The sequence below is a fragment of the Tauraco erythrolophus genome, chromosome 14, assembly GCF_009769465.1.
Source record: "Tauraco erythrolophus isolate bTauEry1 chromosome 14, bTauEry1.pri, whole genome shotgun sequence".
In the NCBI taxonomy this organism is placed as follows: Eukaryota; Metazoa; Chordata; class Aves; order Musophagiformes; family Musophagidae; genus Tauraco; species Tauraco erythrolophus.
The window spans coordinates 22444061-22468946 of record NC_141478.1 but is presented as its reverse complement, the minus strand read 5'-3'; the positions used below and the strand labels follow the sequence as shown (position 1 = coordinate 22468946).

General features: G+C 47.9%; 1 protein-coding gene across 1 annotated transcript in view; it reads left to right on the top strand.

The window, feature by feature from the left end:
- Window positions 1-8553: 8553 nt before the first annotated feature.
- Window positions 8554-24886, top strand: part of ARIH1 (ariadne RBR E3 ubiquitin protein ligase 1) — a 64222-nt gene continuing 47889 nt past the window's right edge. Inside the window, exon 1 of the mRNA XM_086620287.1 lies at window positions 8554-8963. Coding sequence (XP_086476413.1) covers window positions 8595-8963 — 369 coding nt within the window. The 5' untranslated portion in view covers window positions 8554-8594. The remainder of the gene's footprint in view (window positions 8964-24886) is intronic.

Here is a 24886-nt window from a genome sequence, read left to right as displayed (position 1 = left end):
GGCCGCCGGGGCCGCCTCCCCCGCGGGCAGCGGGCCAAACGTCATACATTTCATAGATTTCTAGGTTGGAAGAGACCTTAGAGATCATCGAGTCCAACCATCCCGAATCCCCATTAAACCATATCGCTAAGTAGATCATCCACCCTATTCTTAAACACATCCAGGGATGGGGACTCAACCACCTCCCTGGGCAGCCTATTCCAGTGGCTGACAACCCTTTCAGAGAAGAAATACTTCCCAACATCCAACCTGAATCTGCCCTGACTAAGCTTATACCCATTTCCTCTTGTCCTATCACCCAACACTAACGTAAAGAGCCCTTCCCCCACCTCCCCACCATCCCTTCTCAAGTATTTGTAGGCCGTAATCAGGTCTCCCCTCAGCCTCCTCTTCTCCAGGCTAAACAGCCCCAACTCCCTCAGCCGCTCCTCATAAGTTTTATTTTCCAGCCCCTTGACCAGTTTAGTCGCCCTTCTTTGGACTCGCTCCGGGACCCTGTCTTTCCTGGGTATCCCAACAGAGAACCCCTCCAGCTTACGCTGTGCCCGCCGCAGCTGGGTTCAGTGCTTAAGGAGAAGGTGAATGATTTAAACCACGTATCTGACCTGCGTCACTTCCCAGGTCCGTAGCTAGATACGCACACGCTTTGGATCCACCTTGGATTTTGGAGTCTTTTGCCGGTACCGTGCATTTTTATGGATAACGGTGGTTGTACATCAGCCCTTGCACAGGTTTCCAGGGATATTATTTAGCTGGGGGGTGAAATATTGGGTAGGTTGTACAAAAAAAAGGGCTTTATCCCATGCTGGAGCCTTCCACGCATTGCAGAGATGCTCTCCGCAGAGGGTTTGGCTTTCACAAGGAATCCTTCAGCTGTATATGAACTCTTTATTTTGCCTCCTCCTTCCCAGCTCCACATTCCTCAGCCATCCCTAAGCCCAATAAGGGCCCTTAAGCCCAGCTCTTATCCACCTAACTGCCAGCTCAGCTCCATCAGCTTCTACAGAGGAACCAAATCCATCAAATTATTAAAAACACACATTGTCCCAGCCCTCATGAGCAAGCAGTGAAGCTACTGGAAAACCAAGATATCAGAGGTGCTGGGAGACAAGCCACAGGCATGGGGAACAAGTAGGAAATTAAATAAATGCTGTAGGAGAAAGCACAACAAGGGAGATGGCCCCATCACACTAGCTCAAGATGAAAAACCACTTTGCATGAGTGGGACATGACCCTGGAAAGGTCTGCAGAGAAATTTATGGGATTGTCCCTCAGGTGAGCAACCCAGGGAGAGCAAAGAGCAACAGGAAAAAAAAAGCATTTGCAGAAAAAAACTCAAGAAACTTGCTAACAAAGGTTACAAAAGCCCCAGCACAGAGTTGCTTTCACAGATGGGGAAAGGAGAAGAGCTGGGAGGACTTGGGGGAGTTTCAGTGGAGCTGGGAAGGAAGGTTTCGCTGGGATGAAAAAGTGCTCACTAGAGATGAGGGAGCTTGTGAGGTACCAGTGAAGGTTTTGGGGGTGTCACAGAGGTGGAGAAGTCATGGGAATGCTGGGCAGCAGGAGGAGATCACAGTTAGGTTTGGATCTAAATGGGATTGTGGGGATTTCATGAGATTGGTGAAAACAGATAGGGGATCTTGGGTGAGGGAAGGCAGGGAGGAGGCTAAGGATCATGCAGAGATAGGTGAGCTGGGCTCCATCAGGAACAGGGTCAGAGGGAGCCAGCTAGTATTGCCATGAACTCAACACCTACACAGTGCTACATCCTTCTTCCCACAACCCTATGGAGCAACAAAAACCACCCATCCCTCTAAGGGAAGGTGAGCCAGGACCTAGGATGACCACAAGAACCTTACCAGTTAGGTACAGCCTCACAGCCAGGCAAGCAAAGCATGGTGGTAGCAGCAACAGGACCCATCAACGCATCAAAAGCAAGACACCAAGTTTAGTCCAAGATCAATGTGGGAGACCCTGAAAGTAGATGCACCTACACAAGAGCTCGAAAAAGAAGCAGCTACCCAGACCTCAGCTTAAATACAGCTCCTGGAGCAATGGGTCATGGGTGGAGGTCCCAAGTGAGGCTGACTGAAGCAATTAAAGCCTGTTGGTGCTCTTAGGCTCCTGATAATCCTCACCTGTCTCTTATTTTCCCTACAGAGAGGTGGTAGGACTCCAGTTTAGCACATGCCAGACAGCTTCCTCATGACTCCAGTGCTATTGCTCCAGGGCATTGGCCCTTCACTGTCTCCATCCACATCATATGGCAAGAAGGGATGTGGAGAACACCACTATATTCCAACCCGTGTCAGACCTTTGGGAAAACAGCCCCTGTCATTCTCTGTGTTTGAATTCTCCTCCTCTTGTCTCAAAGCTGCTGCTGGTCTACATGAAGCCTCCGCAATCTTGAGCTGGGTTTGTTGCCTTTCCCTGTGCAAACCTCCTAAATGTCAGCCCGTTGCCACTGTTTTTCTGACAACATTGATTGATTCCAGTATCTCTGGGCTGCTCCTCAAGTAGCTTCACTGTATTAAAATTGCAGAGGAAGGAATAAAAAAGAAACAAAACCCAGGCAGTTTGTTGCTGTGTTGCATCAGGCAACGTCAGCAGCATCGACAGGGCTGTGCTTCCCAGCGTGTGAGGCTGAAAGGTGACAGTGCCCTGGCCTGAAGCGAATCCGTATTTCAGTCTGGGGAGGGTGGCGAAGCGTTGTGTTCATAGCTTTCAGTCGAAATATTCAAGCCTTTCCACGGATTCTGTTGTTGCTATTTTAGGAGACCTGATGTCTCCAGGGGATGACTCAGAGAAGTTCATCTGTAGCTGGCCAGCGTTAATCGAGACTAAGAGTCTGATTTGGGAACGCGTCTTTACGCAAGAAAACTGCTTAAGCAAGTGTTTAATTTTGTTGCTCGGCTGAAAGAACCTGGCTTACATGCTGCCCTGCATGGAGCATGGAGCCAGAAGCTGCTGATGCTCTTCAGTAGACCAGTTTATGGTCCCGGAGCTTATCTCCAGGGTGATATATCCATCTGGCAAGGTTGGTCTCTTCGGGGCTAATTCAGCAAGGACCAAGCAAGGAGTAAATGGGGAGACACAAGGTCCAGAGCTTACCTGTCCTCCCCACCGCACCTCTGCTCGCCCTAACTTGGATCACCAGCCCCCCAACAGGAATGTACTGGCTCAGAGGTGTTCTAATGTCCGTGCACAAGGCTAAGCTGGGCGCTGAAAACATCACACTGGCCCAGTCGGGTGATGCCCGTTGCAGAAGTACCTGCAAACCCCTCTTGTGATCTCTTCGACTGCAACAGCTGGAAGCTGAGTTGCTGGGAGACTGCAGAAAACTGTGCTGCACCAAGGCTCTGCTGGATTACCTGCCTGCTACCAAGACTGCATTTGGTAGAAATCCAAATTCATCGTTCTGACGTAAATTGCTATAAAGTCTGGCTGCTGTCGCACTCGGGTCTTTCTGGTTTGTTCACCTTCGGGGCGTGAAGGTGGCCTTTGGGCTGTCAGCGCAGTTCCTTGTTCCACAGCGTTTTTTTAAAGTATAAACCCATTTATTATGCTGCCTAATTCCCTGTAACGTTGGCTCCTTCTGCATTTAATCAGGAGGGCGTTTTGCATACAGATTCCTCTGCTGGTGTGAAGCTTATGAGCCGGTGAAAGGGGAACGGAGGAAGCCATTCATGGAAACCTTCACAGAACATGAGTATTCTGGGTTTTGTTTTCTCTTTGAGCCAAACGCTGTCTAAGCATGCTTGTTCCCCAATGAAGTCAGCTCCCAAGTCAAGGTGGTGTGGCTGGAAGAGGGCTTTGGAAAACACAGATCATCATCTGGAAACGCCTACAACTAGCTGTAGACCTCTGGCTTGAAGTTTGACATCTCAGAAGCTTTCTGGGCAAACTTACTCTCTCCATTTGCTTGTTTACCTCCCCTTTTGTCCTTGATAAAATAATGACAGTATTTGGATTGCAACCACGAGGGTTGCAGCCATGTGTTTGTTGAAGTGACCTTGTGGTGGTGGTCCAGGGGAAATAAGGGTCAGCATGTGCTGGGTCTTTGCAGGTGTGGACCCTCCTGTTGCACATCTCCGTATTTCAGGGATGATATTGCTCAGTGCAGTGTCACGTAAGAGCTGGTGAGGAGCAAGCCATCTGCACGCGTTGGTGATGATGTATCTGCTGGTCCAGCTTGTGGCTTCTCCATGCAAAGGTGGGATGACAAGGACACGTTTCCTCCTTCAGGGTGACATTGCTCTTCTCAGAGTGACTGCCCTGAAGTTTGCTGTGGACATGGGTGCACCAAGCAGCAACGGTAGGCCACCAGCCTCACTGGGCTGTGACCTGAGCTAGGGCTTTCTGCCAAACCCAAATAGAGCATTATAGGAGAACGAGCACGTCTCCCAGCCTCTCCCACCTCTGCCAGAGATACCCATCCCTGAGAGGGTCACGGGGGGGAAGCAATGTCCCTCTGATCCCCGATGCTGCAGACTGTTAGCTGGAGAGGCCGAGGCACCAGCACCCATTTCATCAAACAGAGGGGTGCTCGCATTTAAACACCCAGCAAAAGCCAGAAGAGATGATTGTTGGATCTTTAGCACGTCCACAAAGAAGATCCTAAACAAGAGATGATCCTAAATCCACGTCCAGGATATTTTCACCATCCGGATCCTTCTGTAACAGCTCGGCCCAGGAGGAGCATCCATGCTTCCAGGGACTGAAGCAAGCTGGTGTACAGCATGCTGCTTTCAGAGCTGCAAGCACGTACTCCGGTGCTTTTCAAAGCACGGGATGACTGGTTTTCGTTATCTCTACATTTCCACCTTGACCACGGCATGTCACGCTAGATGCTGCCATCAAACGGTTTAGCAGATGCAGGCGGTAAATGAATTTCTCAGCACAGATGGAGTGGAGCAGAAGGAACCTCTTCAGAAGGGAGAGCACATGTGAGGGGAGCGAGGCCTTGGGAAGGAGCAGGTCTTAGTGAAGAGGAATATTTGAACAATTATGAACTTAAAAGCGGAGTTTAAGGCAAAAAGCTTGAAGTGAGATGTGTTAATCAGCCTGACGGATTTGGGTTCCTGACTCCAGCTCAGCCTGGTGGTATTTGCACTATTGTTATTATTCGCAGAGTCTTTTTTCCTCTGGATTATCTCCAGCTCGCACCGCTGTGGGGTGGCTGAACGAACGGCAGCAATCCCAGGGACATCTCAACCCATGCTCATGGTCGAGGTTGTTAACGGCGCGGGCAGCCAAAATCAAACCCAAGGCATCGAGGAATCTCCTGGATTTCTTTCTCCCAGTGCGCGAGCTCCGTGGATCTCTAGTGCCAGAGGAGAAGGGCTTTTTCCGGAGATCCCGCCTGGCTCAAGGAGCGGTGGAGCAGGAGGGAGGCCGAGTAAGATGGGAGGTGCACACCGAACCTGCGGGAGAACCGCCCAGGGGTGGCTGTGGCGTGGGGCACCAGCACTTTCCGCAGCATTTCGGTCTAGCGAAGCGGGGCTCGTGACGGGGAGACGCCGCGAGTTGTCGCGGAGGCTGAGTATTTGTGGCTGCCGTCGCCGGCGGCTCTCAGCCACGTCTGCGGGGCTGAGCTGGAATCAACCAGAGCCCGTGGATGTGCGGTGACAAACTCCTCCTGCACAGAGGCCCCGCTCTTGTAAATCCCCTGCTTAACTTCACGGAGCGAGGTGATTGCGATGCCATATTTTATTCTTGTCAGCTCCGGCGTTAACAGTTACCAGCGTCACTGGGGTAGTTAAGCTCTTGCAAGACTAAAACGAAGAAGCGCCAGGTGCCTACGGAGATCTAAATCATTTTTCAGAGTGGGTAGAAGAGCAGTTCTGAGCTTTCATCGGTAGCTGGATTCCTAAAATTCCCAGAGGCAGCGCAGATCCCTTCAGGATGAGCTGAAAGCGGCAGCCCTGCTTTTTTTGGGTACCTTTTGCCAACCATCTGCAAGGAGCCGGTGGGTACCCAGGGCTCCATACTTGACGGTTGGATCGGAAACTTTGTAACGAAAGGAAGACCTTTTGCAAAAGGCAACGGCTAAAATTTCATAGCAAAGAGTATTTTTGAGAAGTATTGGTGTTTTCAGTGAGGAGTAACTGGCAGCAAAGTGCTGATCCCTGGCTTGCTGCGGGAAAAGACAAGGCCAAGATCGTAGGAGGAGAACCGCCTTCCCACGCCTGCGGGATGGCATCGGGAAGGTCCCATTGCTCTTTATAAATGTTTATTACTGGAATTACACAAGAAAGGGAAGCAGCCGGGTGCCCAAAGAGGTTTAAAAGTGTTTCTAGATGGCTGTGCCCTGTGCTGCTGGAGGATGGCTCTTTCCCTCGGGTGTCCAAGGGCTGTGCGAGGCGATGGCGATGGCGTTTAGCTTGGTCTCCAAGAGCTCATCTCTCGGGGCTCTGCACCGAGGCTCCGGGCTCCGGAGCTCTGCACCCTCGGCAGGGGCCAGGAGAGGGCAGCGGGGAGGCGCTGGGATACCCGCGGCGGGGATAACCGGGGGGTGGCCGGTGCCTGCCCGTGCCGCGGCCCCGACAGAGCCAGCCTGGGGCCGATGAGGTGCTCCCGGGCAGCTGGAGGAGAAAAGCAGGTGACCAGACACACTGCTAATCCCGTCATGGAGGAGAATGTCACCTCGACGAAGGGGTGGACCCGGTTTTGCATCCAAGCCCGGGCTCTGGGAAGCTGTGAAGCTCTGATAAAGCAAAACCCTGCTGCCCGGTCAATGCATGTCTTGGCTCCTTAGGGTCTGATGGACAAATCTGGCCCACGCCAGCTTATGCCTGCTCACGTGTTGGCGAGGAGCTGGGCATGTCACCAGCTGGGCAGGACGGTGGTAGCCCCAGAGGGTGACACACGGGCCTCACCCCGCGGGGACAAAGCACAGGGTGAAGACCCGGGGCGACCAACTGACCCCCCCCAAGGCTTGACATGGGAGATGGGACCAGCCTGGCAAACGTCCAGTTGGTAAGTCTGGACCTGAACAAAGCTGGGGCTATTTGTATTTATGTAGGCCAGGATGATTAATGCCCAGGACTTTGCCATTCCAAAGGTTTCACAAGGTATTCGTATTGAAACGGGAGCAGGAAGCAGGATCCTGCTGTGCCAACACAAAGCGCCGCGGTGACTCCCGCTGCAGAGAGCTGGCGAAACTCATCACACCTACACCGAATACTGCCAGGCTGAGCCTCCCCTGCCCTCTGGGCGCGGGGGCATCTTCATCCAGGCGGAGTGGGTGAATAATGTCACCACATCAGAACGTCCCGCTTAATCTGGGGAAGAAAGGATTCCCCGGGGTGTGAGGAAGTGGAGGATTAGTGCTGGTGGAGAAGGTGGCCCTGGAGCCCTCCCAGGGCTGCGCTGGCTTCTCACATCCGGGGTGAATAGCAGTGGAGTGTTTTGTGTCAGCTGGCTCTCCTCTGGGCCAGGCTGCAGCCCTGTTTCCAAGCCAACCGGAGTCCCTTGCGCTCCCCAAATGGCTGCAAACAACGAGCCCGGCTCGCCTCCCCCGTACCAGGCTGAGCACGGCGGATGCTGGAAGCAGAGCTGCCCTGGCTGTGCTGCCGTTGACGGCAGGGAAAGCTGAGGCGAAGGGTGCTCAACCCCTGCAGCACCCCGATGTCCACCCTGCCCTTTGCCAACTGCCCAGTGTTCAATTGAGAGGCCCTAGCAGGGACGAGGCCGCCTGGGAATGGTGCTGGCCCCACTGGAAGCTGCTTGGGAATGGTGCCTGGAGCACTCACCAACGCCAGGCTTGGCCCCGGCTGTCTGTGGGAGGCAAAAAGGCCTGTCCCTGGTGTGGTGATGAAGCCACTCGTGCGTGTTCTTCCCGGCTGCAAAACGCCACATGAACAGAGCAGAAAGGGAACCAAACCGGCACCGCTGTGAAAAACGGGGTATTACGATCTCTGCTGACCACAAAGCAGAGCGGGAGTTCAGCGATCCCACCTGGCACAGCCCCTCCAGGGACGGTGGGCGCACAGTCACCCCATAATGTCACATTAATTTCTTCCCGGAGGGTCTCAGTGCACTTTTACTCTGATTTTGAGGCAGAACAACCTATTTCCCCTCACGTTTCCCTCACGTGTCGCTCCCCACAGGTGCCACACGGCTCTTTCCGTAACGGTACCGCTGCGCGCCTTCCCGCCGAGACACCTCGGCAGGGCTGCGCGCCCGCACGGCCCCGCCGCCCCGCGCCCCGGGGCCGGTAGCGGGGGAAGCCGTTAAACGCCTCCCCCGCTCCGCCCGCCGCACTCAACATGGCGCCGCGCCGCACTCAAGATGGCGCCGGCGGTGTGTGTGTGTTGGGGGGGAAGGGGGGGTGTGGCGCGCACTCAAGATGGCTCCCGGCGGGGCGAAGTGGGGGGGGGAGATGGCGGCCGCGGCGCAGGCGCGGCGCCGCGCGTCACGCGCTGGCGGCGTGACGTGCCGTGCGGTGACGTGCGGTGCGTGCGCGGCGCGCGGTGACGGAGCGGGTCGGCCGCGTCCCTTTGTTGGCGGCGGTTGAGGCGCGGCGGGGCCGGGGGGGGCGGCGGGCGCCGCGGGAGCCGCCGCCGCCGCTGCTGCTTCTTCAGCGCCTCGCCATGGACTCGGACGAGGGTTACAACTACGAGTTCGACGAGGACGAGGAGTGCAGCGAGGACAGCGGTGCCGAAGACGACGAGGAGGACGAGGAGGAGGACGAGCCCGACGATAACCTGGACCTGGGCGAGGTGGAGCTGGTGGAGCCCGGGCTGCGCGTCGGCGGAGAGCGAGACGGGCTGCTGGGCGGTGAAACGGGAGGGCTGGGCCCCGGCGGCGGCGGTGGCGGAGGCGGCCTGGGCGGCGGGCCGGGCCCCGGCGGCGGCGGCGGCCCGGAGCAGGAGGAGGATTATCGCTACGAGGTGCTGACGGCCGAGCAGATCCTGCAGCACATGGTGGAGTGTATCCGCGAGGTCAACGAGGTCATCCAGGTGCGGCACAGCCCCCCCTCCACCCCCCACCCCCCGTCCACCCCGGGGTCGGGACCGCGAGCGGGGCCGGGGGGCGGCGGTGGGCCGGGTAGGCCGCGCCGCCACGGGCCTGGCCTGAGCGCTGCCGGCCCCGGCCCTCGTCCGCCCGCACAGGCTCCGGCGGAGCCCCCGGAACCCTCCGCGGAGAGAAGGGGGCTCCGCGGCACCCTCTTCCCGCGGGGAGGGCCGGGAGCTCGCGTCCTGCCGTGGGGAAGCGTCGGGAGCGAGGCCGCTGGCTTTAAGAGGGCTCCTCTTTGTGTGGTTTCCAGCCGGTGGGCTCCAACCCGTGTTTTGCCTTCCCTCCTCCCCGTCTTCGTGCTGGCTGGGGAGGGGGTGCAGCCCTCACAGTCGCGTCGGCGAGCCGGGGGGGCGATGGCAAGCTCTGGAATTTGAGGAGAGGCAGCCAGGCACTGCTCTGGTTTTGTTGCCTTCTCCCTTCCCTTCCCTTCCCCCCCGCCGCACACAAACACGCTCCTGCTCGTGGGGTTGGACCTTGTCATGTTTATGTCCAGCACCGACTAGGAGGCATACGAGCAATTACTTCAAAACAGTAACTTTCCCCCCTCCTTTTTTTAGCACCCCACTTTAAAAATGAAGCTGAGTTCAAAATAACATTTACTGTTCGCAGATGAAAATATCTTAAGTCTTACCTGTTGGCTCTTGAGCTTTGGGGAAAAAAAAAAAAATCAAGCCACTGAAGCTATCTGGCATCCCTTTCTCAATGTTTATGGCAAGGTTTTGCTCCAGCTCGCTGTAAAGTTTTCTGGTGCCCTTCACTTTTTCTGCAGGTGACCCCAGTGTGTGGGTTTTCTTTTGTTGCCATTTACTTGATATTATTCAGAATTAAGCGAGTCAATAGGAAACGCTTCTCCTTTTCTGATAGGCAAACAGGAACAGAATGATAAAGCGAAATCTGTGAATATTAAATGTTGAAGGACACAGTGCCCAGAAAGCAGCTGTTTTGCTACTTGTATGTACTTCCAGTATTGGTCAGTCCATCTAAATATGAGGTATTTTAGTGAGTGCTTTTGCCCAAGTATTCTGGGCTCTACAGTGGCTCTAATAACAGCTTTAAGGTGTTGCTTTATGTGCTATAAATCCACTGAGGTTTATACAAAGTTTGATGCAAACAACTGTAAAAGTATTTGTGTACGGAATGAGTCAATAGCAGGTCTCGAGTCAAATTAAAGTTTGTAGCTTTAATAATAATACCATACGTGTGAAGCCGAATAAAGGATTCTGTCTAGATGAGCCGATGACCCTGCAGTTAAAGAAGATCTCCTGATGAAGTGTGGATGTTTCTTTGCTGCCAGTTATTGATCCTAAATAAAGGGAGGGAAACAAATGGCGAGCAGACATTCAAACAGTTGGTAACTCTTTAAAAAATAGGGATTAAAGTGCTGAGTCTGTATGTAATGACTCTGACTGCAAAAATCAGAGCCCATACTGATTGTAGTGAACAGATCCTACCCTTTGTCCTATCTTTGCCTAAGCAAAGTGGTGGGAAAGTTCCTGCCAGTGAGAAGTAGTGAGTATTCCTGCTCGCGCGTTTTCCAGACCTGGCTGGCGTGGTGTACTCACCCGCGCGCTCTTTATGAACCGGTGTCTTGGGCAAGGTCCTGGTTTCTGGTCTGTGGGTTTTTATTTTTTCCCCTCTCTTACGCTGCCCTTGAGCTGTACGACCTGTGCACTTGATCTCAGAATTACAGAACTAGTGGACAGTAATCAATATCGGTCAAGAGACACCCCTCCTCTGCTGGGGTGGCAGTCGGAGGCCTGACCCAGCGATGGGCTCGGCTGCGTTGGGCTCTGCAGGAGCTTTGCAAACCACCTGCACAGTGCGGCCGTGGCTGCTGCTTATGCTTCCGTTATTTCTGTTAGGCTTGCAGCAGTTATTCCTAGTTTAACAGGGCTGTGTGCAGAAAGCCAGCTTGTTTAGAATGCCGTGGGTAAACTCGGGACCTAAAATCAGCTTAAGCTCTGGAATGTGTCAGAAGAGGGTAGAAAAACGTTCAGTTGCTCTGAATTGCTTTTAAATGCAGGCTTACTGCCTTTAGATTTCCAGGCTGTTCAGAGGTAAGTGAACCAAATTCAGCTGATGCTTCGGTATTCGCTCATCCTCGCTTCTGTTGCTGGTGGTGAAATCTTCCAGGGCTCCGTTCTGTTTATTTCCTTTCTTTTGGCGCTCAACCAGGATTGCTGCTGCTGCTTTGCTGGTTCAGTAAACCTTTTCTGGAGTCACGTTGGCTCAGGATCCTGCTGCGGATCCTCGGTTGCGGTGCTGTGATTCACTTGTTCCCATCAAGTACCGGATGGCTTTGGTCTCAGTGTGTCTACGTTGGGTTCTGGATATCGAACAATGATGGTTGCAGTTACGTTTCGTAGTGCCTCGGGAACTTATTTGTTCAAACAAACAAATACCTGAAAAGTTCAGCTGTAGGTCTTGTGCCCTCTAATCAGTGGAAGTACTGATTTCTTCTGATCAGGAGTAAGGTTTAAATAGGATTTTGTTTTTCAGCTGATCATCTTTGCAGCTGCAGTGAAAGGAAGAGGTATTGGGGAGTCATGAAGTGTCTGCAAGGGAGTATTTGGGCCGTGGCAGGTGTAACTGTCCTTATTAAATGACTTTGCCTGTGTTAAAACACTGCGTTTGAACAGTTTATTAACTAATAGTGCTACAAGTCGGAGGCTCTGAATTAAATTTATTCTCCCATCCATTTAGTCATTTCCAATACAAGCTGTGTAAGAAAAACGCGAACTTTTTGGGACAGGGATTCGAGCTGATGAAGACTTTGCAGAAGTAGGAGCTAACTTGTGGTAAACTTACTGGTTACAGAGCTTGTAGCTTGCACTGTAGCGTGTAATGGGCTCTCGAAGGTGGCAGCTCGATGCCCAGCTGGTAACTTTTTTACTGCTTGGTCTTCTAAGACCACTGAACTTGCAGTGAACTGGGCAGGTTTCAGAATGACTCAAATATTCAGACTATTTTGCACTTGCACTTTCTTCTCTGAACATAAGTGGGATTTTAGGTGTTTAATGATGATTTTTGCAAAGTATTTAGCATTTATGCTCGTAATCTGGTTTGACTCGGTATACCACGCAAGAAGAATTCCCCTTCCTCTCCAAATGCAAAAATAGGGGTATGAATAAGCCCCTTAACCTTCTGCTGTTGATTGGCTAGGACTTCTAAACCCTACCTCAGATGAGAGTATCACTTCCATTATATCACTATAATTACACAGAGAATCATTCAACATGTTATTTTGAGTTTTAGTTGTCAAAGTAAACAGGCGGATTTCTGGTGGTTTTCCAACCACTGGCAGAATAACTTCCCAAATAACTGTAAAAACCTAGATGTAGAGGTGGTGTTGAACAAAAGATTTTCTCCCCTCAAAGGCGTTTCCCTACAGTTGAACGTCTTCCCCATATTCTTCCTCCTGAACTTTTGTCCAAATAACTTTCTGACATCGTTATGTCTTTTCTTTTTTTAATGTCAGATTGGTATTTCCATCTTTGCTCTAGATTTTCTGAAAATAAACTTGAAAAATGTTTAGAATAGCATGTTTATTTCTACTCTGAATAGAGCACGTGATGATCTGTGACTCTCTAGTTTTGCTTGACCCACTCTTCTCCTTGCCTTGTTGCAAGCTTTTGCAAGTTCAGTATTTCTGAGTAGGATTCATTTCCCCTTTTTGGTCACCTTTATTCTGGAGCACTCCAGAGACATCAGTGTGATGTCACTGACCATATTCGTTCTTTCTGGGCTTTGTAATGGCGAGGTGTTGAAAATACTGGGATGATGCTCTGAGGTGGTTGATGTTTAAAATGAAATGCAGAAAATGGAGTTGAGCCTCTTGTTTTTTTTTTCCCCCACCCCGCAGCAGGGAGCAGGATCCTGGATGTGGCCTGGTGGTGTGCCCGACCCGCCGCGTAGGTGTGAGCCTGTCGGGCTTCAAACCTGAGCTTTCTCTGGAAGGAGGTGGCATCACCAGATCCATCTAGAGTTAGTTCAGCTCAGAAATACTTTTTCTTTTTAGTGTAGCCTTTAAAAATAAGGTTCTTCAGAGCAGAACAGGTGATGTATGACAGCGTTTGTACTGAATCTTGATTTCTTCCTTAGATGACAAAGCTGGGTGACTTCTTTGGAAGTAAAATCAGGTCCGTACTGGGTAAAAGCTTTGCTGTTAAAATAAGCCAAAACCCCAGGCCACTCCTCGGTTACAGAGTTGTGTTTGTTAAATTGGTCGTGGAGCAGCTTTTTCGAGAGGCCAGCGGGGTTGAGATGGTGCAGATATATCCCCCAGCATGCTGCAGCTTTGCCATGGAACAGAGCTCTGTTAGGGCAAGTGCCAACTCATTGTCACTTGGCAAAAGGGGTCTCGTTAAACTGTGGCTTTCCTTGCTTGGACAAAACGTCCTGATTTCTCGTCGTAACTTAGGAAATTTCCCTGATGCTGGTGTAATTGGGCGCTATGGGCAGCATGTTCCAGTTGCCAGCGAGCAACAGGAATCGCTGCCGACGTACAGGGTCGTGCTTAGAAGTGCATTTCATGTTGGAGATGACATCTTGAAAACTCGGAGTGCTTGAAGCTGCTTGACAAGCTTTAGGTAGGAGTCTGTGGGAGGAAGCACTTCAGGCTGATGCTTTCTTGCGTTCGGGGCCGCTTGCGCTGCCTGCACGAGGTGAATTTGCAAGCCTCCGACTTCTCATTGTGTGGTTAGTCATTTGATAGTAAAATTCTTGTTGGGGCCCTCAGTGTTATGGTGCTGGAAGGAAACACTTTGTTAAACTCCGTGTTTCTGTCACGTGGCGTTTATAAGGTGTTTCATTATAGTAGGAATGCATTTAATGTTTCCAAGGAACGGAATAAACTTCATTGTGACAGGCATTCCTGAAACCTGGTATAAGCCATCGCTGTGAGGCTTTTGGAAATGACATGGTACCTGTTCCCTGCCTGCCAACACATGTAGTTCTGCATATAATAAAATTTTTTTTTTTAGAATTATTTTAAAATTCAGCGTTACCAGCGTTACTTGGTTTATCTGTTAAGTCTCCAGAGTAATTTAAACTTTGTACTTAAATGCCCCATTTGCTTAGTGCTTTAGATTTCTGTTTCTGTTAGGCCAAATCTAAATCTCATGGCTGGCCATGAGTGGAAAAAAAAAAAAAAAAAAAAATCATGCTGGTTTCTTTTGTCTCGACATAATTTTGTGAAAATCACAACCAGGCAGCGTTCTCTCAGGGGCCTTGCGGATGCAGATGGGCACTGGTGTGAATTTGGGATGTTTTCAAAGTGAAACGAAAACACTATTTGGTTGGTTTTTTTTAGCTACTCTTAAACATTTGTTTCTAAAAGCAAGACGTGAATAGTAAATACAGTTATTGCTGTTTAATTGTGTTTAATTTTAGTGAGCAGGACTGTACTTGCCATGCAAAGTAGAAGTGTTATTTCTGCTATAAATTGGAAACTGATGTGCAGTCATAATTGAGACTGCAGCGTTCGCGGTCCTCGATGTGAGACAATAGCTATTTCTGGGTGTTAGAAGCATCCTTAAAAACGAAACTATGGCCTACACTTTTATACTTCTCCCAAGCTCTGACTCCTTAGTTTTATCCTTCTGTGAGTTAAAATTTGTAAAAGGAAATAAAAACCAAACCTGGGATGCTATTTTGTGGTCTTGTGGTACAAAGTCCTGGGTCTATTCAGAAATAATTCGCGTTTCTTGCTTAGCGCTGGTTGGCAAGTGACGTTAAATTCAGGAGCATGGTGCACGGAATTTCAGTTTGACACAAAAATTTTGGTTTGACAGTCTCTGCTGCTTGTGATTAAAACTGAGACCTGAAAGACTTCAATCTTTGTTCAAAGTGGTGCTGTTAACTCATAAATTAGAAGTCGCTCCCTGTGTAGCACCTCCCCAAGTGGCCTTGCCACCTGTTGACTCGTTCTCAATTTTTTTTTTTTAATTTTGAAAATAATCTCTCTTCCTCTTTACTCCATGAATGAGACAAACAAGACTGTGGTTCTGGTGTCAGGTGTAATAGAGCAGTTTATGGAAGTGATCGTTGATCTCCAAGCCACGCTCGTGTTATAATAGTGAGTCAAGGTTTTCATACAGCAATAACTTTTGGGAGCCTTTTCTTTCTGGAGGACATAGCTGCTCATTCCTCTGCTTAGGAAGGACAATTTTGAGTGGTTCAGAACTGGGAAAAGAAGCCAGAATTTGTGATGAGAGCTGTGACTTTCCATGGGAAGTAACTGTGAAGGCTGAAAGTCCTCTCTGTGTAGTTCAGTCCGTAACTTATCTGGTTCAGGGTCATGCTTCCAGTCCTCTGGACTTCTATTGCTTTTGGAGTTAGAGGGATCTAAAAACATTGCAAGTGATGTTTTCTCTTGTTTGTGGCTGGCTGTGCTGTATCATTGGCAACCGTAGAGAACGTTTGGAGACTTTTGCATGTATATAGTCATATCAAGCTACTGAATTTCATCAAGTCATTCAGTAGCTTCTGCGTTTGCAGGAAAATTGCAGCCTCATTTATTGTAAAACACACACGGAGGGTTCGTAGTTACTCGGTGATGCCAAATGGTGCATTTGAGTGCAGCCCAGAATACAGATGCCTGCGTGTTCGAGAGAGGACTTCCGAGCTCGCGTAGGATATCGGTGCAGGAGGCTCCAGGGTGGTGAGGAAGCGGCTGACTCTGCATGAGCTGGGGGAAAAAAAGTTATCTTTTAATTTGATAATGGAAATTCTGCTAATATTTGAATATCTTCACCATCCCAGGTGTTTGCTGTTGGGAATGTTGGAAGCTTTCAGTTTGTCTGGCCTGTATGTGATTCCTTAGCTTGCTTTTAGCTTTTGATCTTGAGCTGTGATGGAAATACTGTGTAAATGAATGTTTTGAAAACCATTCTTCGAGGCTTCCTCAGTAGTTGAGTTTCTGGTTAACTTAGTTTGACAGTGTTTGTACTGCACAAGTTGGTGCATTTTTCGAATTTGAAATGCCCGTGTAACTACAGATGCTCTTTCAAGAGAGGTCCCTTGTTTACATGGCATGGTACTGCTGAGTAATTGTTTTTGGTATTCAGAGTAGTTCGCTGTGGTCAGTGTTTGAACCACTGTGTGTACGTAACACTCACATACAACTGTCTGCATCAAGTCTTTTGCCTGTTTTTAGAGGCTGAGAACTTTTGCCAAGTTTCAGGAATCCTTTCAAGTTCCAAGTCTTATATAGATACTTTCTACAGTGTCTAAGTCACTTGGAACAAGGAAGCAGCTAATAAGACATTTAAATTCTTTAAAATACATTGCTGCTTCCCATTGTAGTGTAGCTGCCTGCTTTGGACACGTTGGCTTGCCTTGTGCAAGTGTCCTGGCAATCGTGGTGCCTTTTGGCAGTGCTGGTGGTCTTGCCAGCTGTTTTGGGCAGCATTTGAGAGCTGGTAGGCATCACCACTGTCCAGTAAGAAAAAAAGCCCCAACATCTGAAAGAATTGGCTTAGAAGGGACATGTGTGTCCCTTTGCTGTCCTCCCTTTGGACACGTCTGGAGCCCAGACAGCTTAAGCGTCAAGCACTACTTCTCCATGACCGTGTTGTGGTGTATACCTCTCCTTGTTGCCAGACTCCGGCGTGTCTGTGATGGCAAAAGGTTGTAGTCCTCTGCGGATATACTGGGGAGAGGAACCAGCTGCTGCTGCTGGGGACAGCGGAACAGTCAAGAGCCCTGTGAGCTGGTGGTTCTTGGCCATAACCTAAGAGGAACCGGATGGTAGCTTAGGTACCTACCTAAAACTCTGCTGCTTGGCGTCTTCCTAAGCATTACTGATGATTTCTAGCTGGTGCCCTCTTACTCATGTTGGTATGTTAAGTTCCTTCCTCTCAACCTTTTCTAAAGTAGTCTTGGTTTTGTATCTTCCTCAGTTAAAGCTTTTCCATCCCAGAGCAACGTGTGGCACCTCTCGTTTCCAGGGATGAGCAGTACAAGGATCCTGTCTTGGCCATCTGCTTCAAAAATGGGTCTTCTGGGAAAGTTACTTGTGGCTGAAACATAAAGGTGTGAAAGAGAACAGGTTTTTCTTATGGCTTACTCGATTCTCTGTCTGATTTCCTGATCTGAGGCACCCTCCACGTTCTGGGACACCATGAACATGCCTTTTCGTTTGGGGATGGAGCATGTCAATTCACAAAAGATCACACTTTGATTGCTCTGATTGGAGAAATTTGGGAGCTGGAGGGGGGAGATAATCACCAATGCTGGGAATTAAAAGGTTGGACATTTACTTATTGCCTTTACAGCCTTTGAGAACCATCTGTGCTTGATGAGCGATGTTTTGTGTGTTGTTTCACCAGATGAGGGATGCAGACTCTAAACTCTGTTTTCCAGTGGATAAGCAGGATATAGTAGGAGTTCCTGCTCAGAAAGATTCTTCTTGGGCACACTTGAAGTGGAGAATGCACACTAAAAAAAAAGAAGAATCTGTATAATTGCACCTGAAAATAGTCAGCTGGCAAAATAAGTGACTACTTTGGCTGTTAGTTCAAAGAAACTTTTTTAAAACTTATGTCTGCTTATTCCTATTAAGGAGAAAGCATGAAGAGACTTTCTTCCAAGATAAAGAAATGAAAATTTTAAGTGGTTCTGAAGGTTTCTGCTTCCTGCCTGGTATTAGTAAGGTGCGTCAACCTCCGAAGGACTGCGTTGAGTAAGCTATGCGAGTGTACTACCCTGGCAAGGCACATTTGACCTGTTTACTTTAGCAAAACTTTTTCAGAGCCACAGAGGAAGTAGCTGGTATTTGAACAACCCCATTATATAAAAATCACGGCAGGATGTACTTGATTTTACCGTTCCTGTGCCGCTTTGATGCGCGTGTGGAAGCTGGTGAAAGAGTTACTGCGTAGCGAAGTACTTCACTCCAGGTAGCTTCCTTTTAGGTTTTTTCTTTGGTTTTCCAAGCTGAGGCAGCATGGGCTGTTGTTGGTAGGCTCCCATTGCTTCTTGGCTTGAAACACCAACCAACTCAAGCTGTTTGGTGCTTTGTGCTTCCTTGGGTATCTAATACTCATCCCAAGCCCTGCTTTTTGAGATGCTGGGGTGTACAGACACATGCACCTGCAACCTGAAATAGGGGCAGGCGTGGTTACGTGTATGTTGCCCTTGGTTTAGGCAGTTCCCATTTCCTCACTGCACAGGTACGACCGTTTGCAAGAGCAAATAATGAACGGGATCAGTGAACTCTCTGATTAAACCTGCCTCTTTCTCTACTCTTATCAGTCAGCCTGTTGTTGGACCCTACGAGCCATTGCTTTGCTCTGTTTGCTAGAAGTGATGCTGGTTGAGTTGCTCACTCTGTACTGTCAGCAAAAGAAACACATGTGTCTGCACCTGAAGACAATGTTTTTGTGACCTGTTTTGGGTGCACGTATAGTTGTAGGTGCCTGTTGAACTTTTGAAAGAGCTCTGCATGGTTTTCCAAAACTTTGATCCCCTCTGCAGCTGGTGACTTTGGATTGTGTGTGGTGTTGTGTAACAAAACACAAACACAAAATCAACATTCCTTTGTCTGGCAAAGAGAAAGGTGGAGAGACATTAGGGGAAAACAGGACACATGAGTAAACGGTCTCCCTTGCAATGTGCTTTGCTGTGGGAGAAGAATAACTTAAGAATAAATTAACTCTTAAAAATCTACATCCCAGTCAGGCTCAGGAACAGGGAGGTGGAAGGAGTGGTCTGGAAAGAAGAGGAGTTAAGGACCTCTTTGGGGAAGAAGGGAGTGTGTGTGGGAGATTCATGTCTCGAGGGAGTAACTGAAGGAGAAACCTGCCAAGGCCCGAGGAGGTTAGATTCCGGAAAAGGTGCTTGGAAGCGCAGAGCTTTGCTGATCAATGTGTATTAAAACTAGACTGAACAGCAACTTTTTAATAAAACTTTTATTTTATTTTTTATTTTTTTAATATATATTATTTATTATTAAAACTACTCCAGTGGGTAGTTAGGCTCTCAACCTAGTCAGGGTTCTCATTCTGCATTCCTCTGCACCTGAATAAATGATCCCAATAGATGCTGTTAATGTGAAGTTTGGTTTTGTGTGAAGTGGGAGGTCTTTGGGGTGAAATCCCACCTAGTGTGATGACGGGAAAACTAACAACCATTTCTCATTATTATGAAGATCTGACCAACAAAAGCATTCTACGTCTTTGTTTTAGTAGTTAGTCTTTCAGTCAGGACAGAAGTATTACTATCTGAGTAAATTAAGGTATTATTCTTTGATTTCTACTTATTTTCTGTAAGTATTAGCTTGTTCTGTAATAATTCTTTCTCTTTATTTTGCTTGGTAAATGAATGTGTTTGAAACACCCTTATTTGTATTGTTAAGAGAGCTAAAATTAATACTTGAAAATGTACTCTTCTGTATTTTTGTGTTGGATGATAGTTGATAGGAAATGCAAGTGTCGTTCTGCATGACACTAGAGATCAAGTATAATGTGATACAGTCATGGACCGTTGCAACTTAGAAATGTAGGATACTTTGCCTTCAGTTGGGAATTCTGTATTGAGAAATGGGTTCGGAGATAGTATGGAAACTGGTACAATGCTGGAGAAACTGGTAAAATGCTTACTACTTGGCTCGCTTTCTTAATTTCTGAATCTGTCATCTACTTTGTGTCGTTAATGCACTTTGAGGGTTACTGTTTGGGAACTAGCTTTGTGTATCTGATGCTTATTTTTCAGCTGGGACGATAGTGTCTAGGAGGGGAGCAGAGGACAAAGACTTGGAGTTGTCTTTAGAGTTGCCTGGGATGGCAGATCCTGAAACTATCTGGAGGGAGAGTGCCTGGAGATATTTGGGATCTGTCATCCTCATGTACCACGGTGTAATTCCCCTGACCGGTGTCCTGTTCTCGCTTGCCAGGGTATCTCCGCAGGCAGGCAGCGTCGAGATGTGGAAGAGGCTGGGTGCCAGCCTTTCCAGTGCATATTTAATTATGCTAATGACTGGCAGATAATTATTCATATCACTAGCCTTCACATCAGTTGTAAAGCAGGACTGATTAGGTGTTTTTTTTTTCCCACTTGCAGAAGCCCAATGTCTGATGACAGATAGTAACATTTTAACGGGTAAGGCACAAGGAATATCCTTGTCAGGTAGTGCACAGTCCATCAAATCCAAATTTGCACATCCAGGTGTGTTTTCTGTTCCCTACGGAAAGGGAGATGCTCCAGGTGCTTTGGAGGGTCTGCACGTACTTGCTAGTTGAACTCAACTGATTTAGAAGCGCTTCTGATTAAATGAGTGCAAGTTTCTGTAGAGGGAAGTCTTGAAAGCCCTTACATGAGAAAATAGTGAAAAAGTTGGAGCTTTCCTGTTCTCCCCCACTGCTGTATGACTTGTGTTGTGTTATTTCTGTATTGAATCTCAATATAATATTTTCTGTAACTCGTGAGCTCAGGTAGTTGGTTAAAAAAACCTGCAGCGGTTAGAGACTGCAGTTACAATTTTATGTCCATCTTCTTAAAGGAGGGAAATGAGAATGAACAAGAGAATTGCTAAACCCTTCATGCCTCCAGAATATCCTTTCTTCAAAGGTGGCTTCTGTAGAGCCCTCGGAGAGAAAAAAGTTTTGGGGTGTAAACAGGCAAAATTACTTCTTCTAGTGGATATCCCGGCTCATAAAATAGGACGTTGCCAGAGCTCTGTTTTGTTGGCTATAAAACTAAGTAAGACTAAATGAGCAGAGTATGGTAAATAAACTGCAAAGTCATCATTAAAAAATGGTCTGAACTAGAAGAGGCTTGTTGGGAAAAGGATGCTGGCAGATTTTCCTAGTGCAGACACAGATTGTGCCAGCAGAAGAAAAAAAAGTGCTTTTGCAGGTATAGCTGCTTTTGTGCAGGGAGGTGGTATAATAACCACATCTGTTCCGGGGCTTTTGCCAGTGTGGAGATGTTGCCGAAAACTACGTCTCCAAGACATTGCTGCATTGGCAATGATTTCTTGGGCCTGCATAGTTTAAAAGTGTTAAGATGGCTAAATTTTTTTTTTTTTTTCCCCCTTAATTGAGAGTGATAGACTAAGACGTAGGCATCGCTGGAGTAGATTTACTGCCCGTTTATCAAGGTGACATCGTGTGTACAAACCGTGTTTCGCCGGTAAATACTTCAAAGGGTTAAACTCCTGTTCTGTATTGCCTTGCAATTTGGGAAGACATCCGCCTTTCTGCTGAATGATGCAGAGATGATACACAGGGGCTGCTCGTTGGAAAACGAGAAGGTGGTGGTAAGAACTGGGATCCGGTTGTGGAGCTGGATCGCTAAATGAGGATGCTCGTTAAATCTACGCCGAGCGGTGACCGACTGCCGTGACGTTGGACAGCGTTGGGTACCCAAGTGCTCCGTTTGGCCAGGTATGTACAACAAGAAACAAGTTTAGGGCCTTTGTGCTGTGATGGGGAGAGGGAGCTGGGCTTTTTGCTTTCCTGAAGTACAGCGTGGTGTGTTGCCACTTCGGAGAGTGGGAAAAATTTCTTTTCTGTCCAAGCGAAGCGTGCCGGAGAGGAAATACTTCGTAAAAGTGAGTGCTGCTTTGAGGAAGGGACAAAATCAGAAGCAATAGGGGACAGAGGAGTGAAGAGAAATACCTAGTGCTTTGGTGCTCACCAAACTGAGATGAGCTGGAAGAATGTTAAGGATTTCTCTCTAATGCTTTTGTAAAGAGCCACTGGCAAAAAATTCTTCGGCTAAGCCTGTGTTTCTCATCGTTCAGGTTGTCTCTGAAGAGGTTAACAGTTGCGTGGCACCAGCAACCGTGTATGAAAATATGTTCGAGCTAACCTGGCCAGTGTCACGGGAGAGGTTTTTAACTGGGATGGCTTTAATTTAATTTCATTGTAGATCTTTAGCTTACTGGTTCTTGTAGGCACTGCTGCAGTGTGCTCATGGAAGAAGCCATCGCACCTTACTGTTTTCTTCTCTCTGTTTGCATATTTGTTGGAAAATGTTAATTATAATGTTCTGAAGTGGAAGTCAGGATTCAGGACATGGGCTGCACAGGTGTGTTATTTCAAAATTTTTGCATAGTGAGTATTTCCCTGAAAGTACCTGCGAGCCTGAGAGCTCTGACTTGTGCTGCAGGAGGTAGCCTGTCCTTTTAGCTCTCGTTTTTGTCAGAAGAGGAAAGGGCTGTGAAATCAAACACTGCAATAACTGCTGGGTGAGAAGAACGGTGTGTTTGTGCTGGCAGTGCACTTTGGGGTAAAGCTCTGTCCTCTGTGAGGGGGTTATCCTGGAAACAACTGATTTTGAGGAATCAACTTGACAGTAGTTGTCTTGAGGTGATGTACAATTTGACGGGATTCTATCTATTCTCTGTAATAAGTAACTCATCTGTCTTTGTGTTTGAGCATGCTGTGTTAGATCTGATGTTCGCCTTTGGTGCCCAGTAACAAAAGCAGGCGGGAGATGGATCTCCCAACAAGTTGAAACTTAACCAGCATTTGAGACACATACTTACACTGAACATCCTTAGAGTCTGATCCTCTGCTTGCACGCTGTCTAAAGAGAGGACAGCCTTTCTTTAATCATCATCTGGAAGGACCTTTGAGACCAAGAAAAGGACAATTTGAGAAACGTTTCCAGAGAACTTCTAAAACTTTATCCAGAAAATCAATTAGTTGTTTACTTGGCACGTGTTTGAGCCTACAGACAGACCTGCCATGAAATTATCTATTTAAAAAAGAACACGAGTTGTCGGGAATTTACCCTTCCCAGTATCGCTGTGCCGTTGGGTGTCAGAAAAATACTCTCATCCTCTCAGAGTTTGCCTGATTTTTCTTCTAAATGTTTCAAGTATGCCAGGGTGTCATTGTTTCTTCAAGTTATCCTAGGAAAAAAATGTGTCTTGACATCATGAAATACAGGATGCTCTTCTAGGAAGGACTTTGCAGGTGTGGGTGGCTTTTTTTTTAAGTGGGATAGACATTTTTTAGTCAGATACTGTTCTGTTAACAGCAGATCTTCATGAATGAAGCATGGTAACAGATCTTCAGGAATGAAGCAGTGATTTGGCCTTTTGGACATGCAGTATGCTGTTGTATATTGTGCTGTAAGGTACTTTCTGTCAAAGTGCCATCAGAAAAGCAAATTCTCAAAACCTGGTGCCGTAGACTCTTGTGCAGTACGGATTTCTTACGAAGGTGAAGTACCACTTCTAATACCTTCACAAATCTGCTAATAGCGTCCTCCTAAGACTTGCTGACATCCATTACCTTTTGATTCCTTTGAACATGCTTGAAGCAGCAAAAGTGAAGTTCCGTTATCTTAAGGGCATGCAAAATCCACGGAGAAGTCCCAGCTACTGCTGACCAGTAAGTAGTTCACTGGCTGGGGTTGAAATGATCTGTTCTTTACATTCTGTGAGCTGCTGGAAACCAGAGCTAGCAGAGACAGCAGTTTTGCTACCCGATGGGGAGGAACAATGCCAGTTTCCTGCAGATCCATCAAGCCTGTGAAATGGGTACAGCCCGATGGGTGAATCTGGCCCTGGACCAGAATCTGGCAACGTACAATGCTGACTACGGTGAAAGAGTGAAATTAATGTACCGATACATATTTGAGTGAGGAAAAAGAAGCCAGGAAAGCTTTTTTGAGACACCTTAAGACTTCTACAAAATGATTTAAAGGAAAAACCGATTGTATGGTTCCTCTTTCAGATTTATTCCTTGACCGTCAGTTTCTGTGTGCAAACAGGACAGTTTCTGTAGCTCACATCAGCAGACCTGTACTTTGCCAGAAATACACGGTTCATTCAGAAGCGGGGTCACTGAAGACAGTGTTCTCCTGAAACCCAAATGCGGTGCTTTGGGTTGTTTTCCTTTTGTCACATTGATGGGTAGCTGACCTGACATATGCCACTTCTAGTCTTTCCAACGTTGACTAATAAAAGACCTTCAGAAAAAAAAGTGTATTTTTGTCTTGTCAAACTCAGGACGTGGTTACGTTGGGGACATATCTTGTAGAAATTGGCGGTATTCCTATGGTTTACTATCAAAATCTTTTATTTGGTAGCCCAGCCAAATGTAGCCCTCAGATACTGTAATGATAATATGGAGAGGGCTAGGTCCTGCTCTTGGCAGCTGGACTGCACTCCTGAGCAGCCCCTTCCCTCAAGATCTGTCTGGCAAATGGGGAAAACTTTTGGAAGAAAGATGTCAAACTATTGCATTTGTCTTCAAGATGAGAAACAGTATTTCTGGATTATGCTTTCTGAGCTGTAAACTAGAGTTGCTGGTTGGATAATGGAGGAGAAAAGTGGGACCTCTGGCTGTAACTTGCATCAGATTATACCCTGGCATGCTTTAAGGCTTTGGGATAAGAAGATTTGGAGAGTGTTGACATGAGGAAGACCCAACTTTGATGTGTTTGACACATGTCTCTCGGCAGACTGATTTCACAAATGAATTTCTTGGAAGCAAGTCTGTTGTCCGGGTTGTGCCAAGTCAGCTCTCTGACCACACGGTGATCCCTCTCTGGATTAAAATGAATCAGTGATCCCCTTAACCTGTGTCACTTGCCTTATCTGGTTCACTTGTAGCTGTACAAGCATCGTGCTCCCATCGTTGAGTGGTCAGCGGCAGGCCTGGGAGCCAGCATGAGCTTATGTTGCTGCTGAAATACTTTCTGAGCTGCTCCTTCCTGGTCTGGTGGCAATGGGATGCAGCTTCTTTGGAGCAGGCTCTGAAGAGCATTTTTTACTGCCCTATTTTAAAGTAAAATAATAATCCAAGTAGCTGTTACTTTATCTCATAGGCAAAAATAGAGCTGGTGTGTAGTTAAGTCATTCTGGGTTTCTGGAGTCTTCCTTGGTGTTTCTCAAATCTGAGCAAGG